This window comes from Erpetoichthys calabaricus, chromosome 2 (assembly GCF_900747795.2).
Source record: "Erpetoichthys calabaricus chromosome 2, fErpCal1.3, whole genome shotgun sequence".
NCBI lineage: Eukaryota > Metazoa > Chordata > Cladistia > Polypteriformes > Polypteridae > Erpetoichthys > Erpetoichthys calabaricus.
The window spans coordinates 155,346,233-155,364,702 of record NC_041395.2 but is presented as its reverse complement, the minus strand read 5'-3'; the positions used below and the strand labels follow the sequence as shown (position 1 = coordinate 155,364,702).

Here is an 18,470-nt window from a genome sequence, read left to right as displayed (position 1 = left end):
CGTCCTGGCCCAGATGCAGCAAAACAGGCCCAAACCATGATGCTACCACCGCCATATTTCACAGATGGGATAAGGTTCTTATGCTGGAATGCAGTGTTTTCCTTTCTCCAAACATAACGCTTTTCATTTAAACCAAAAAGTTCTATTTTGCTCTCATCCGTCCACAAAACATTCTTCCAATAGCCTTCTGATTCGTCCACGTGATCTTTAGCAAACTGCAGACGAACAGCAATGTTTTTTTTGGAGAGCAGTGGCTTTCTCCTTGCAACCCTGCCATGCACACCATTGTTGTTCAGTGTTCTCCTGATGGTGGACTCATGAACATGAACATTAGCCAATGTGAGAGAGGCCTTCAGTTGCTTAGAAGTTACCCAGGGGTCCTTTGTGACCTCGCCAACTACTACACACCTTGCTCTTGGAGTGATCTTTGTTGGTCGACCACTCCTGGAGAGGGTAACAATGGTCTTGAATTCCCTCCATTTGTACACAATCTGTCTGACTGTGGATTGGTGGAGTCCAAACTCTTTAGAGATGGTTTTGTAACCTTTTCCAGCCTGATGAGCATCAACAACTCTTTTTCTGAGGTCCTCTGAAATCTCCTTTGTTCGTGCCATGATACACTTCCACAAACATGTGTTGTGAAGAGCAGACTTTGATAGATCCCTGTTCTTTAAATAACACAGGGTGCCCACTCACACCCGATTGTCATCCCATTGACTGAAAACACCGGACTCAAATTTCACCTTCAAACTAACTGCTAATCCTAGAGGTTCACATACTTTTGCCACTCACAAATATGTCATATTCGATCATTTTCCTTAATAAATAAATGACCAAGTATAATATTTTTGTCTCATTTGTTTAACTGGTTTCTCTTTATCTACTTTTAGGACTTGAGTGAAAATCTGATGATGTTTTAGGTCATATTTATGCAAAAATATAGAAAATTCTAAAGGGTTCACAAACTTTCAAGCACAACTGTACTGTGGTGCCATCACCCACTACAGAGGTGACATGATATGTGCATTGTGTTGCATTTAAAAGCTCTGGAGAAAAACAGACAGAAAAGATTAATTCCAGGCCAGCCCATGTATTGTTTTGAGGCACACTTCTCCTGGTGCCATTAATAAAATACACAGCATGTGAAACAACTGATATGTAGGGGAGAAATGGACAGGCTTCTTTTTCCTGACTTCAGCAGAAGTCAGAATAACAAAGCAGTCAGTGTGCTTACTCTTGCTCAACGACAGTTAGACTTTCATAAGAAAAAGCCATATTGTGTTTCAGCCATCTGTTCAGCATTGAATGGCGACTTCTCTTATGTCCCAAAACAATGTGGCCAATTTTCAAGGGAACAAATGTAGAGTGTCTCTGAGCACGTCTTCATTAGGGTCATCTAAGTGCAAGCTATGGCTTCCAAGGCGTGAGATCCGATTTTTTTTTCTTTTAGACAAATGCATGTTCCTGGGATTGTGTGACACATGATACAGAAGGGGGCAAGCAAATAAAGGAAGTACCTTTATCCTGTTCTCTCTCTGTCCATTCCTCTGATGGTCACTAGGTTACTGATTTGTTTATTTTGTAATTGGAGCAAACCTTTAAACCGAGTATCATGGTGTAAGAATGTGGGGTATAGTGTTTGACAAGGCAGATTTTCAGTATATCGTGTTAAGAGGCTTCTGTTCCTTTTGCTAGAACCACACACTGCCTGAGGAAATTGTGTTTTTTTTTTTCAACTCAGGGAAACTTCTTCATCCAAGAAGCCTGCTGAGGTATTTTTTTGGGTGTAATTTCAAGAAGCTTTCTGTCATTTACTGTATCTGGATTGCTTTATTACCAGTTTAAGCAAATCTTTTATTGTTTGTTTTATTTTTTTATTACAAATTTGAAGTTGGCCAAGAGTGACTGTCACTTAACATTTTAATTTTGCTGTTACAACTTTTGTCAACAGCCCTCTAAAGGGGCATTGTGTAGTGCTTTGTGTGATTCATTGTATTTATAGAATCTGGAGGGTGTGAACACCTAAAACAATATCAGTTACATTCAGAACCATTGCTGTTACCCTTGTGTGATGCCCTATGCCAGCTGCCCATGGCACTGTCCTTTGGCAGGGAATTTAGTAGTTTGTTAACCAAGGATGGTTCACTAACAAGTGAGGAGACAGACCAGATTTAAAGGTACAGAAAGTGCAAAGTGTTTATTTCATACCACAAACAATTACAATGTCCACAGTACTACATAAAAGCAGTATGTCTGGATGAATAAATAAGGTTACAATTATCCCATTAAAAGTACAAGTGCAAAATAAAACAGTCAGCAACTTACAAGAGAGATCAATTAAAACCAGTGCATAAAAATAATACAAAGGAAACCTTTAGTCCCTTTCGAAGCCAGGATACTAACACTGAGCATCACACACAGTTGAACCCCTCTGGGGATTTTGGGTCAGACCCCAGCAATTTGCCCACAGACACCAGGCCACCAATGACCCAAGCCCTACACACAGCAACAGCTTCTCTTGCCTTCACACACAACTCCACCTTCCTTCTGAAGTGTTCCTTTAACCTCACCCACCACTTTCTGCCTTCACTGCTACAGTAGATTTCTGAAAGACTGCTGCCCATGTCTTCTATATCTGTTATGTTATCTGTGTCTTCTTCTATTTATTCCTCTTTCAGCCTATGATCATTCATCTATCTACTTCACTCTGAACACATCTTCTTTGTTAGTTTGTTAGGCCTGTTTTTCGGTGTGTCTGTATGGTGGTGTTTGTTTGCCTTGTCGTTCGTGACACCAGAAGTCCAATATTTCCCAGAACATTTTTACATATCTAGATATCCTATTCTTATTCTTATAAAATCTTCATTTGTCCCTTATATTAGATATGGCTAATTTCTCATTCAAGGAACTTTTGCAGATATTACTTCGGTTTTACACATAGATTGTTGCTAGTTGTACATTGTGTCAGTAAGTTTATCACCAGTTCTATTAGTTCTATTCAAGATCTGAAGATTTAGATGTTCAGTGTTTGAGAAGCTCACATCTCACATGCTCCAAGATATTTTACTTTAGTGTTGTATGCACATTGCAAAGAACTGAAGAATATAGTCTTCAGAAAGAGAACAACCACATGTCAAGTATACAATACTGTGCTCAGATAGGGACCAACCAGCCCAGGATGTTCAGCAATAGATGAACATTTTTAAATGCTATTTTTTAACTATAGCACCATTTCTATCTGGTTTTGAGTTTAAATTTGGGGTCAGCTGCACAGTGTCTTTTAAAATTATTTATGAACTCATCACATGTTTGTGTAGTCGTCACATGTATGTCCGGTATGAATGTGGTAGAAAGATATGGGTGTGGATTCTAATAAATACCATTAAAAGCAGAGAATTAAAAAATATTAAAAGTTTGATAACCTCTTGAAATGTTGTAATCCAATCAACCAATCACCACCCCGAATTCCTGACACACAATCAACAACCATCCACCAAGTGAGCACCACCCTCACCCATCATGTGTTTTGGGTGAACCTGGACAAGGACCTTACTCAGCTAATCATGTCTTTGACATTTTTTCAGTAAAGTATAAAGGACATTACTCGCTGTCTATTCTATCTTCAAGAAAGCCAGGCCACATATCCTATCATCAGATTATTAATTAACCTGCTAAGAGAGGTCCTGGTCAAAGATGAAACTGACACATATCTCAAATTTCTGCCAAAACAGTTTAATCATACTGGCCTTCATTGAGTTTGGTTAGGGTTAGGCTTAGGGTTAGGGCTAGGGTTATGCAGAGTGCATAAACTGTGAAGAGCCAGAGAGACTCATTTTTACAGTTAAAAAAAGCAGCAGTCTCCTTTGTGTTGTCTCATCTGCCCCCTTAAGATTTATTGACGTCATCAAGATTTCTGCCACTGGGTCCCACTGCAATGATCAGACAGCATATTTCAGCCAGTTACATGTGAGATCTTTAAATTACCATTCATATTGTCAGACAATCACATTCTACATTTTCTCCTGTGTAATCACTTACAAGTGTGACTGGAGGCATTGCCAATGGTGATAACAGAGGCTTGACAGACGAGGACAGAGAGTCAGTACAAATTACTTGCATCATTTACACAGAACATTTACATATTTGAAGCATTAGGACAAGGAGCCAAACAAATTTATTGTCTGATTTGAGTATAGAGCTACCCTAACAAGCGCCAGCCTCAAATGACATCTACAAGGCTAATAAAAAGATAAGGAGGGTACACATAGGAGACTTGTTTAAGCGTGTCTAAGCCTAAAAACAGAGCTCTGTCTTGTTGGGGTATAGGAAGTCTCTGTCAGCCTAGACAAGACATGTTATTTCTGCCTGAATATCTGGCCTAATTACTAAACAGGACAGACAGACAGACAGACAGACAGACAGACAGACAGACAGACAGACAGACAGACAGACAGACAGACAGACAGACAGACAGACAGACAGACAGACAGACAGACAGACAGACAGACAGACAGACAGATAGATAGATAGATAGATAGATAGATAGATAGATAGATAGATAGATACTTACTTACTTACTTACTTACTTACTTACTTTATTCATCCCAAGGGGAAATTCACATACTCCAGCACCAGCATACTGATACAAAAAAAATTATATTAAATTAAAGAGTAATAAAAATGCAGGTAAAAACAGACAATAACTTTGAATAATGTTAACGTTTACCCCCCCGGGTGGAATTGAAGAGTCGCATAGTTTGGGGGAGGAACAATCACCTTAGTCTGTCAGTGGAGCAGGACAGTGACAGCAGTCTGTCGCTGAAGCTGCTCCTCTGTCTGGAGATGATACTGTTTAGTGGATGCAGTGGATTCTCCATAATTGATAGGAGCCTGCTGAGCGCCCGTCTCTCTGCCACGGATGTCAAGCTTTCCAGCTCCATGCCTACAATAGAGCCTGCTTTCCTCACCAGTTTGTCCAGGCGTGAGGCGTCCTTCTTCTTAATGCCTCCCCAGCACACCACCGCGCAGAAGAGGGCGCTCGCCACAACCATCTGATGGAACATCTGCAGCATCTTATTGCAGATGTTGAAGGACGCCAGTCTTCTATGGAAGTATAACTGGCTCTGTCCTCTCTTGCACAGAGAATCAGTATTGGCAGTCCAGTCCAATTTATCATCCAGCTGCACTCCCAGGTATTTACAGGTCTGTACCCTCTGCACACAGTCACCTCTGATGATCACGGGGTCAAGGAGGGGCCTGGGCCTCCTAAAACCCACCACCAGCTCCTTGGTTTTACTGGTGTTCAGGTGTAGGTGGTTTGAGTCGCACCATTTAACAAAGTCCTTGATGAGGTTTCTATACTCCTCCTCCTGCCCACTCCTGATGCAGCCCACAATAGCAGTGTCGTCAGTGAACTTTTGCACGTGGCAGGACTCCAAGTTGTATTGGAAGTCTGATGTATACAGGCTGAACAGGACCGGAAAAAGTACAGTCCCCTGTGGCGCTCCTGTGTTGCTGACCACAATGTCAGACCTGCAGTTCCTGAGACGCACATACTGAGGTCTGTTTGTAAGGTAGTCCATGATCCATACCACTAGGTATGAATCTACTCCCATCTCTGTCAGCTTGTCCCTAAGGAGTAGAGGTTGGATGGTGTTGAAGGCGCTAGAGTCTAGAAACATAATTCTTACAGCAGTGCAGTTGCACAACCTATGAAAAGTGACCTGTAGAGAATAATAAATATAGGTGCATTACCCAGGATTCCTACTTTAAGCTCAGTGTTGCTGGAATAGGCTTCAGATCCACCAAAATAATAATAGTGGATTTGATAATATTTGGACAATAACCAGTACAGGGTGACAGCAAGACATAACGGTTAACAGTGCTGCCTCACAGCCCCTCAGCTGGTTGTTGTCTTTGATGAGTGTCTGCATTGTCTGTGTGGGTTTTACTATGACTGTGGTGAGCTGGCGCCCTGCCTGGTGTTTGTTTCCTGCCTTGCGCCCTGTGTCGCCTGGGATTGGCTCCAGCAGACCCCCGTGACCCTGTAGTTAGGATATAGCGGGTTGGATAATGGATGGATGGTTTTTACTACGGGTCCCATGCAGGTTGGCTTAATTTGCTACATTAAGCAGGGCAAATGTGAACGAGTGTGCCCTGCTGCTACTCCATCTGTGGTCAGTTCCTGCCTTATGCCCAAAGTTATTGTGGTAAAGCATGCCAGGGGTCCATGTCAGAGTGTGATTTTTTTATTAAAACAGAGTCTCAAGATTTGTAGTTGTGGGTTCACGCCAGTGGAAAACAGTTCAGCCGTCAGATGTTCAATGGAGGAACCGACTGATTGCTACTTAATGTGCAAGCTTGATCAGCTCTGCCATTCCACATTGACTTTTCATCAGTTGTTAAGGCAAACACCTACACCCACAAAGCACATAACGAGCCTGAGTAGGACAGACAAGTGTGTGGAGTTAGAGCTAGTGCAGTGGATAGGAGGCAAAACAGTCAGGTGGCCCTGCAAGATAGTGAGAGGAACAGTGCTTTGAAAGTATTGAAATGAGCAGGAACAGCCGAAGGCTTTGAGGGTAATCTATCAGATGCTGAAGGATGGTGGTGGGACAATGGAACCAGGCTTTTGTTGTCTCAAAGGCTGAGATGAAAGCCATTGAAGGAGGACCACACTCACCGGTGTCTCCATGTGCTGAGAAGTCCCAAGTGGGTGAGCAGACAAGAGGGATGAGAGAAGCACACTGAGGCTCAGAGACAGTGATAGAGAATATAGGGAAGAAAAGGAATGTGATTTCAATTCTGTGTTTTGAACTCAATTTCCTCCAATTTATTGATTATATTTATTGATATATTCTCTCTCCCACAAAGACACTTATTTTTATGGATTATTTTTTTATCAAAGACTCTGCAGTGCACTTTTATTGGATACTGCTTTTGTTTGATTGTTTGGAATAAGATGCACTAATCACTTTGCTCCAGTCTTCCTGTTTGGGTCCTTGTTGCACTAGTCCATCCTCGGAACTTGACTATAAATGTTCCGAAAAATGGAAGATGCCCAGGATGAAGACACCCAGGGCATCACAGTTACTAGAAATGCCCCCCTAAAGATGGATTAAGCAGGTTCATTGAATAAGTGAATGAATAAACATTCCTTCTTGATGTGGGGCTAAAGTTGGTTTCTCAATATTTGTAAGCCTGGCAAAAACACTTAATACCTTGTATGGTTGTGAGATGTTAACCTACCTTCAGTCTCAATATTTAAAAAATCATGCTTGCATATCCCTTCGTCCTGTACTCTATTCTGAAACCAATTTTTGTCAACAAGTTCTCTCTTATTTTGTGATGCTCTTTACGTTGGATGGACTATACTGCTGATTTTGTTACGCACATGTAATTTAATGTAGCATTTTAATGTTTCTATTGGTAAAAGGCACTTTATAAAATATAGATTCAGTCATTTTTGCATGTACAGTCAGAGAGCTTATATACAGTATTTATACGGTGCATGGCAAAGTGGGTCTATTCTTCGTGTGTTATATAAAAATGATTTGAACTGAATCACAGTGACACAGCAGTCTGTGTTCTTAATGATGTAATAAAATGGTACAAGTCTGGATTCTTAGGCTTTCACTACCTGCAACTGGGTTAGATAAAACTTTGTTTGTGTAACTGTTCTTCAGGCTGTTAGATACCATATTACACTCTGTTCCAATGAAAGGCTTACCTGTTGACTCTCACATGCATTTTTCCTGCCAAAGACAATTTATTATTTATTGTAGTCATTTCAAGGTGTCATTTGTCATCCACTATTGTGAAAAAGACAAAGATCTATGGTGTCAGCATAATGTTTTTGGACACAAATTGTGTTAAGTAATGTAATATCGCTGGATTCTGTCAGCACTTATCCTTATTCTACCTTCCCTCTCAATGGGACACAACCTTGTCATATACAACTCAAGACCTCCAAGTTACAATTAACCATGTATGCAATGGTTAAGTGCGTACAGGTAAATTTACTGCTATGAGTAAAGGTGAGTGTGTGACATCTAGTACTGTGGCTTCTTGTTACATTTCAGTCTTAAAATGGAAGGCCACTTTCTGAATAGTTTAAACATAAAGTGTAATTATCCAAGAGTGGGAATGCAAACATGGAGGATGTGTGTATGCACATTCCTAGCAAAGACAGTTACCTGAAATATTTGTAAATGATAATAATAAATTCTTGTAAGAACATCTATTTTTTGATTGCAATCCATAAAGGGTTGTACACCCACAGTAGTACTGTTTTATTAAGAATGGGCCACAACCAAAAAATCAACTGTCTAGCGATGGTCATGTGATTAGATACAGGTCATTTAAGAAAGCAAACTAGAAAGCCTGGTACAATTTGTACAGCAGATGTTTAGTTGAGCAGATGGGCTATATAAGGTCAACTACCAGCTGAGTCTGACAGTGGAGTCAAAATAGGCATATCAGAACACTAACCAAATAAAGTATAAATGGTGTGTGGAAGCCTGCAATCCAAATGTCTTTCACTCCTATCACTTAAAAACAGAAATGGTATAGTTTTAGTGGTCTTAAAATATGCTCTAAACATTGGGCGAGTGGAAATACAGTATACTGTCTAGTCTGATGTACATTAGAACAAAGCTACCATTCACTTTTGGGCAGGTTATTGTGCAGATGGTCATAGAAGGTCCTGGATTATATAATGAGTGGTACTCATTAGCAGAAGTTCTCTAACAGAAGTGGAAAAATCTTAGAACAGGAAGCTGACCTCTTGAAGGCACACATCGTCCTTATATACCCACAGAAGCAGAAAACCCAAGCTTCTGGGCAGCAGTACATCATACCACCCTGGTCATACCAAGTTGATGTGCAGATCAGGACAAGAATGAGACTCAACTTCAAAGCCATAGTAAACTTAATGAACAGTATATAATGTCTATTACATCCCAAAATCCAAATGCATTGGATATGACACAGAACAGCAAAGCACAGCCCATGCATCCATATCTGAAATACTAATCAGAAACAGAATCCAAAAGGGCAGGCAAAAAAGTTAAAAGATTTAGCCATTTTCTTAAGCTGCATATCCAGGGCAGGGTTGTGGGAGCTGTCTCCGTAATCACTGGGCACAAAGACAGGAACATCACCTGGACAGGGCATCAGTCCATCACAGAGTGAACACACACATTTGCACACATCATAGACCAATTTAGCAATGGCAGTTCACTTAACCTGCTTTTTTTGGGAGGAAACCAGAACACCTGTAAGACACCCACATGGAAATTGGAAGAACATGCACACACCACGCATGAAGCACCTGGGGCATGAACCCTAGTCTCTTGATTGTGAGGCAGCAGCACTACTACTGTGCCACTTAAGTTAAAAATAGTAAAAGATAAGAGAGTCTGACAGTCTTTCACAAAGGAAGAGTGGTAGAGCAAAAGAGAAGGATGGCTGTCTGTTCTTGGCTTGAAATTCAAATTTAAAAAAGGACTAGGAGTGGGGTCCCAGTTCGTTTCCGATAAACTCCAAGTGTTTTCTTCTGATAACAAGATTTCTTTGCCTTCAGGCTCTGTTTGTTCTTGTAAATTCCCAAGCTACCTCCAAAGTCCTCCTTTATGTCCTCTGCATCCCCAATGTGCTGCAGAGCTTGGAGATGTTAATTAATTTTTCCAGCAACCTTCTAGAAACTGTTAATCCATCAAGGCATTCATTTTGTTGCCCAGTTCACAATATGGATATTTGTTTGAGAATATTTTGCTAGCATCCCGTGTAGGCTTGGTTCCTGCCTTGTGAACAATTCTGGTAGCATTGAGCCCAGTTTCCTTCAACCTTTTAATTCAATAAGCAAATCCATGATTTGGGTAATTACTGATTACTAATAAATTACTATTGCCTGAGTCCATTGGAAAGAAGAGCTACAAGACCAGATGGAGTCAGTCTGTGAGTTCTTAAGGACTGTGCTGACCAACTTTGTGCTATCCTCTGTCACCTGTTCAGCCTTTCTGTAAGACCCCAGAATGGGCTGCTGCTATGGAAAACATCCTGCATTATTCTTGTTCCAAAAAGGCAGGCACGTCTTCACCTAATGTGTGGCATTTATATCTCACATCATGAAGACTTTTGTGAGACTGGTCCTGGACTATATGAGTCCACTTGTAGTAGACCACCTGGACCCATTGCAAGATTGAAATGGAGGATACTATCTATCTATCTGCTCCAGAAGGCTTATTCTCACCTGGACAAAACTGGCAGCACTGTGAGGATTATTTTCTGATTTCTTCAGTGCCTTTAATACCATCCAGCCTTCACTGAGGTAACTCAGAGATATGCAGGTGGATGAGCCTATGGTGTCCTGGATAATGGACTATCTGGCAGGCAGACCATAGTTTGTGAGACTCAAGGACTGTGTTTCTGATATGGATGTGAGCAACACTGCAGCACCACAAGGGAACAGTCTGGTCTCCTTTTCTCTTCACTCTGTACACCTCAGACTATAAATACAACAGCAGGTCACTTCATTTGTAGAAATTCTCAGATGATTCTGCACTTACAGTTTTGAGGTGTATTGATAAAGAGGATGAGACCGAGTATAGGAGTGAGGTGGAGGACTTGATTTCTTGGTGCAATCGGAGTTGACTACATGTCATCCACAGCAAAACCAAGGAACTGCTTATTGAATTTTGGTGCACCAAAGAGCTATGTCTGGCCAGTACTCAAGGAGTGGATGTACAGTTGGTCCACCCCTACAAGTACTTGGAGATCAACATTAATGACAGGTTGGTCTGGTTTTGGAACACAGAGGAACTAAATAAGAAAGGGCAGAGCAGGCTGTTTTTTTCTTGGGAGACTGCATTCCTTTATTGTGAGTAGTGACTTCCTTCACATCCTCTCTAATTCTGTGATGGGCAGTGCAATTTTCTACACTGCGGTGGTGTGCTGGGCTAGTAACATCACTTCAAGAGAGGCTCATGAAATTAACAGGCTAATTAAAAGGGCAAGCTCACACTTTGGACCCCGTGGAGGTCATAGCAAAGGAGAGAATGAAGACACATCTGAGTTTTATTATGAACAATGCTGCTCATCCTCTCTCTTCCTGCTAACACTGAGGGCTTTCAGCCAATGAATTACTCTGAGTCAAGAAACGCTACTGAGCCTCCTTTATACCAACAGCAATATGTCTGCATAATGCCTCACTGGAACTGTGACAGCCAAGTCAGAGGTTTTTCCTTTTTTTTCTTTTTAAAATTTTCTTCTCTTTTAGTCATTGTGGTGTATGTTCAGACCACAGTGTGTGTGTGTGTGTGTGTATATATTTACGAGGGGGGACCCAACAATAATGAGAATTTATTTCTGGAAATTGGAGGGGCGTTAGTTCTGATGTTTGCCGCTAGGTGCATATACTAGAGTGCCTTCTGCATTATTTGGCCACGCAGCATCCTTGAAGTGCAGAGAAAATGACCCGATTGTGGCGATCAGGTGAGTGGCTTTTGCACCACAACAACGACCCCACCCACACAGGATTGAGTATGCGGCAGTTTCTCACAAAAAATGGGATGACAGCAGTTTCCCACCCTCCCCTACTCTTCGGACCTTAAACCCTGTGATTTTTTCTTATTTTCAAGAATGAATAGGGACGTTAAAGGAAAGCAATTTTAGGATGTAGAGGAGGTCAAGAAGCAAATGACAGAGGCACTGAAGGCTGTCACTTTGCAAGAGTTTCAGAATAGTTTTGAACAATGAAAAAAGCGGTGGGATGAGTGAAATGTGTCCCAGGGAGAGTTTTTGAAGATGATTAAATTTTGGAAGTGTTCTGAGAAATACACGATTTTTAAAAAGAAAATTCCTGTTTTTTTTTGGGTCCCCCCTCATATTTTCCTATATATTTGTGTACTTACTTATTTAAAGAGCATCTGTAAAAAAACATATTTCTATCTATCTATCTATCTATCTATCTATCTATCTATCTATCTATCTATCTATCTATCTATCTATCTATCTATCTATCTATCTATCTATCTATCTATGCCTTCATTTTTCTTCAACACAGACTACATTTTTTGAGACTAGAACAAGTTGTTAAAAAATCAGCATAGATGCCATATATAGATTTTTACTACAAACTGAGTGCCCCAGCTCATTACAGAGATGTTTGATTGGATTGAATAAGTCTTTAGCATTAAATTGAATTCATAGTCACAATCCTGGAATCACGCTACAACATTCCTAACATTGCAGCATATAGAGTATTATCATGTTATAAGCAACTATTTGCAAACAGAGTATACTATTCACATAGGGGGCTAGTCTTGATCGGTAATGATGTTCAAATATCCCAAGGCTTCCAAGATATTCCATGAAAACAAACCCCACACATTTACACATACAGTGTACACCTACAGTTACCCTAACACATCCTTAACAAACTATTAGATGTGAAATGTGCTTTTAGAAACATCGTTACACTCACTTGTTAGCTGCTTTGCTGTAGCTATCTATCGGAAAATGCAAGTTGTGACAGCATTTCTTAGCATGTTTCTCCATCTTTTTGTCTATGACCATGGGGTGCCTCTGGCAGATGTTTATTGTGTGGCAACCATTTACTGTATCAATACTCCAGTGACAATATCATGCGTGAAAATCAGAAGCATGGATATAGGTGGGTGGTGGGTTGGCCACATCCACCCAAATGGATTGTCTTCTGACCCAATTAAAAACCATTAAAAATAAAAGTTTAGCTTATTTTGCCATTTTGCCATCCTTACATATCCAAATGCCTACCCCAGGATGACATCCTGGTTGCACCAGTAATGCAAACCCAGGCACCATTACTTTTCCTGATGGTCTCACATTGATGCTTCTTTTAAATTAATTTAAGTCTTAACATTTGCTTATTCACCTTCTGAAGTACACAGATATGATTTGTATGTATCTCCATAGATGTGTTAAATAGCATTAACTACAGAAATTATGTTGTCACCAATTGAGTGGTCAATTTATATGATAAGGGTAGGTGTATCGTGTCAGTTATTCTATAGGTAAACTAATGCAGAACATAGATACAGGCACTTATTTTTAAGCTGATAGAATGTGTCCAATCTAAAACATACAAAATATATATTCAATTGTATTATTTTGTTTTATTTATGGAAGAGATGCTACACCAAAATTTTATTAAAGAGGATTTCATTCATAGCTAGGTTTGCTACACAGAGAAACACTGAACCAAAATATCAAGATGAAAACCTCTATTATACTCTTCCTAACAAAACTTGCACAGCCTCAGCTTGCTTATATTTGGTTCTATCTCTGGATGTGGAATGATATTCGGTGCACCTTTTATTTCTTTGCTAAGAAGCTCCTTCTTTCCTTTGGTCACACCTTTTATTTGCAGGTAGTATGGCAATTTTCTGAGAGATTTCACACACATTGATCCACTCTTACAGTTGATCACCAGGCTACCCTTTGGAGTAAAATAATTGCTCCAGCCTTTGTTACAGCCCCACTTTTGGCTAAAGGGATCCTGCTGTATAGCATACAGAGCATAAAGATGTAGTGCTTGCAATGAGTTATAAAGGGAGGAGTGAATATTTTGCAGTTTGTTTCTTGGGTATATTTAAGTTAAACCTTTGTTTGAAAATTAGTACAAAGTTTTGTCCAACAAGGTTCCCAGTTTTGAGTTGACTCTTTGTTCACTGACTGAGTGTTTAAAATATGCATCCTTTAGACATCTCTAGATTTCATTTGCCTGTGATTGGTCAGTCTTATTAGATGAGACCCAGAACCTGCATTCTAAAGAGAGACCAACCCTATGAGGAGAGTTAAGCTGCCTCTTATGTAAAAATGTGTGTTCTAAAGCAAAGTGTGTAATGTCAGTCTGTCCTACATTGGCTGTGTATATACAATGTGTGTGTAGTCTTTTGATTGCATGTTGACCCATTCTTGCACAGCATCAAAAACCTCCTCATTTGGCTTGAATTTCTTCCCTCCTAAAAATTCCTTAAGTGGACCAAAGAGATGATAGTCCCCTCTCTGAATGACTTGCACCAATCATTCACTCTAGACCGAGAGAGACACTCGTCTCCAAATTGATTTTTAAGTCTCAAATAAATCTGAGATGAAGTGATTCCTTCATTTGTCAAAAATTGTGCTGCACAACACTACTGTGTACCTCCTGCTCCGACATGTTGATTACAACTGACAGAAAGAGCAGCTAGCACTACTAACGTCAAGTGTGTTTGTCTAATGAGTCACGTCTACCTTGCACTGTTTAAAAGAACAGAGCATGAAAATTCCTATTTATAATTGAACACCCCTCATATATTTAAGTCTTGATGTCATTAATAAAAAAAAAAAAGTTTTACCTTTTCAGTGTTGAATTCAGCAGCTTACTGGAGATATTTCTGTACAATATTTGTGCATTTTTATCACTTATTTCCTAATTTTAACTGGTGGTTTGGCTGTCTAGTAATTTGCCACTGTCTTCTGGAATTCATGGCTGAACTGTCATAGTGCGACAGTGGGCATGACTACTGGACACAGCAGGTGCTATCATGTGCATCGGTGTGTAACCTCACTGTGGACATTTTCCTCATACATGGACACTGGCAATATTGTCATCTTTTCTCATCCCTTTTGGAAAAGTCATTTTTAACTTTTTCTGCCATGTTGTTTATTTGTGCTTTTGAGTATTTCTTTCTGCTTTATTTTGCTCAAGACCTTTCCAGTAGAGTGCTGTTATTAGTGAATAGTGGCATAGTCAGGCTCTCGCATGGCTTTATTATGTATGCATATGGCAACTGAAAACAAAATCAGATAACAGCTGCTCTTGTGTTTTATTTATCAAAAGACAAAGCCTTGATGCACAACAAAGATTTAAAAAAAAATTATCCAACACCCTGAATAAGACCTTTGCCATCCCTCCTACCAGTTTTTAGAAGTTGCATTGCCTTTACTTTGTTCCAAATGTTTGACAGAAATGTAAAAGGAACTGAAACAAGAAGCACTTTATGTAACCACAGCTGATTTACAGTAGACTAGAACTATGGAAACATGCCTGAACACAACAATTCATTATACTGATGAGGAAGTTATGCTGAAAAGCTAATTCTTGCAAGCAGTATACTTTCCACAAGAATGGAGATGCAAATGTTCAAGAATGAAGAGTTGCAATGGCGTCTGGTGCTTACAGGAGAAGCAGCAAGTATGCAAGATTACAGGTAACAGTGAAAACTTTATGAACCCCATTGCTGTTGTTGACAGAAGCAGACCCCAATGCTTTGGCCATAGGCTACGTTTAAAAATGAGTGATTATCTTATAGTATTTAAAACTAAACACTGCATACCATGGTGGCTACACTGTTGCAATGTTGCCATATCATATATGTCATAATGTTCAAATACCTTGTAAGCATACAATTAACCTGAGAAGTATTTAGACAGTGAAGTTCTTTTTTCTATTTGATGGTGATGCATTTGTATTCTAGTGCATTATATAAACCACACATAGGGCAGCAGCATGTAACAGTGTGTCACCATTTAAATATTCTTGAGTTTTGGCTATATATTATTTCATTTAATGATTTTTACATACCCTCTTGTTACTGGAGGACAGTCTTGCCGCGTCACTTTGAAATGTTGGGGCTCCAACAGCGTGTCCTTGTTTCATAAAGCCTAATGAAGTAAGACTCAGCATGGCTCTAACAAAAACAAAAAAACAGTGTTTTCTGCCCATTAAAAATAAGTTAGAACTACCTCATAACAGACGCCATCGTTCTGCAACTGTCTGGTTTTATAGAGCCCTGTCTGAAATGTGTGGGGTCAGCTCTGGGCTTTATGGCTGGGTCAGTTGCACTCATTTGATGGCTTCTCTGAGCTGTGGGTGGAAAATAAGATGCCCCCTCTCGACCCAAAGTGGTAGCAGTTACCTTGGCAGAGCCAGGAAAGTGAGCCCCAGGTGTACATTTGTGATACTGTATAGTACAATTATCAGGTTGTGTTTCCATTAATTTTTTAATCTTACATTACTCTCTCTTAAGATTATATTATCTGCTTTGATTTTACATACACATGCAACTTTTGTTTTCTTAATATAGTATACACCAATTTTACATTCCCATATTTATTATTTTCTCTTATTTTACACTTGTGAATGGGGAATGGTGGTGGTGTTATGTTTATTTTGGGAAAAAAAAATTATTTATTTTATACTTAAATTTTATTTCATAATTATTTGCAGATCAGCAATTTGCTGTATTGCAACAATGGTGACAAATAATTTTGACAAGTGTGCTGTATCTTTATTGTAAAATAGTAAAAAAGAAACATTATTTTATACATTACATTTTTTATTGTTCAACTAATCCAGCATTTAACAAGTTCACATTAACAATTTTAATAAGTTCCCTGGTAAATGGAGATTCTACTGTACTGTATCTATAAAGAATAAAGCGTATAAAGCTGGCACCACAAAATTGTATATCATGTAGTATAATTAATCAAATGAATAAACACATTATAAAATCCATCCATCTTCCTAACCCACTTATCCAGGGTAGGGTTGAAGGGCAATTGGAGCCTATCGCAGGTATAATTCCTGGAACAGGCCACCAATCCATTGCAGAGTCAATTTAGCATCACCAGATCATTTAACCTGCACGTCTTAATATCAATGGCAAGAACTGTTAATTATTAATTATGTGGTAATCATGCGTCACTAGTTTAGTCCATGGGGATCTATTATAAGGCCTCTGATATTAGCTTTTTCATCAGGTTAGTGTTAATTCCTGTTAGGGTCATTAACACTGTTTAAAGTTGTTTCTTTTGTTTTGCCGCCCTTTTCACTAGTTACCCCTAGAATGATTTTTTTAAATGTTATTATTTTATTTATTTTACTTTAATCTGCCCTTGGTTAAACAAAACTGCTAACTGAACACATTTTCACTTTGTTTTTTATTGTATTTTGTTTTTCAGTCTACTGTGATATTACAAGACACCATGATAACATCACAATGGCTAACTTAATTTCTGAGCATTTTGAGTTGCATTCCATTGCTCAGAAGTGACTGTGTTACATTTAAAGAATTGAAAAGTTTGTGAAATTCCACTAATGCATAAAAATTATAGCCCAGTTGGAATGAAGTGACAGTGCATTTTTGTGTTAAAACGTATGTAGTGCCAGCTATCCATAGACAGACTGTTATGTTTTGTCATTTCTTTTTTACAATTTATATTAGGAATTTTCTGCTTAATCCAGTTCAGGGTAGAAGAGATTTTCCAGGCAGCATTGAGTGTCAAACTAAATATACGGTATATTTAATCAATGTATAGTATTTTAAAGAACTTAGATTTTGGAACTGACACCTTTAATTGATCTCATGTGATTGTGTTCTTTTAATGTGCTCCTGGGAAGTTTAAGTTCATCACATAACCTGAGTACATTTATATGGAGTTCCTGGAAGAAACTTGCATGAGTGCACATAAAGCATTCACACTCCATCCAGTAGGCTTGCAGACTCAGAGTGAACTTGAAAGCGGTTTCCTCATTCCTTATACTGTTTAATTGTGGGCAGTGCTACAGTGTCATTTCCATAAAATCTGATGTTTACCTCTTCTTGACTTTAGTTTATATATGTTATATTAATTATTAAATCATGGCAGCAGTTTGTTAAATCTGGTTAATTTAGCCAAAACCTTAGTGTGTTTTGAACAACTGTAAAAGTTTGCTCCAAGATGTTCCATACTGTTTCTTGTTTACAGTTGCCCTACATCACCAATTTATTTTTTGAGACGGCTTTAAAAGAAGCCACTCTGAAGTGCCATTCGTGTGAAAGTCTGCATGTTTTTTCTCTTTTCTTTTTTTGCAGCTGTTCCACTTCATGAATTTCCTTGCGGAGAACTTCATCTTTTGTTACATGGGCCTTGCGCTGTTCACATTTCAGAACCACATCTTCAATGCCCTCTTCATCACTGGCGCTTTTGTATCCTTTCACAGATTGTTTAACAAAATCTATGCCGAAAGCCAAAAAGCTTTTGTCTCTCCCATATGTGCACACTCCAACTTCCAGCACAGGCGCTTCTCAATGGCGTTGTTATTCTAGCTCAGTTTGAATCTGCTCTGTTTTAAATGCTTATGCAGATATACAGATATAAAGCAGTAAAACCATGTAGCATGTGTGGTCATGCAAAATATACACCTGCTAGCTCACAAAAATTGTAAAATCATGCAATAGTTACAGTACATCTATCAGCACACATACCCATTTAAATGCACAATAACAAAGTGTTCAGTTTTCTATTATTTTGACTGTAAACCCCAAGGGTGCTAATTATTAAAAAAAAATTCAAATTCTGTTGTTGGAAGGCAATTCGCATACAGTAAAAATAGGAAAACGAAAGCTCATCTTAGCAGTTCTCTTGGAGAAAGAAAACCTTGGGTATCTTTTGTTTTGTTTTTT

The 18,470-nt window shown here is 39.1% G+C and overlaps 1 protein-coding gene across 2 annotated transcripts in view; it reads left to right on the top strand.

Annotated features, from left to right (window-relative positions):
* The window catches only part of LOC114643509 (sodium/hydrogen exchanger 9), a 518,850-nt gene that overhangs the window by 226,091 nt on the left and 274,289 nt on the right, over window positions 1-18,470 (top strand). For both annotated transcript variants that reach the window (XM_051922914.1, XM_051922913.1), the window contains exon 10: window positions 17,880-17,993. In XM_051922914.1, the coding sequence (XP_051778874.1) occupies window positions 17,880-17,993 (114 nt within the window). The remainder of the gene's footprint in view (window positions 1-17,879; window positions 17,994-18,470) is intronic.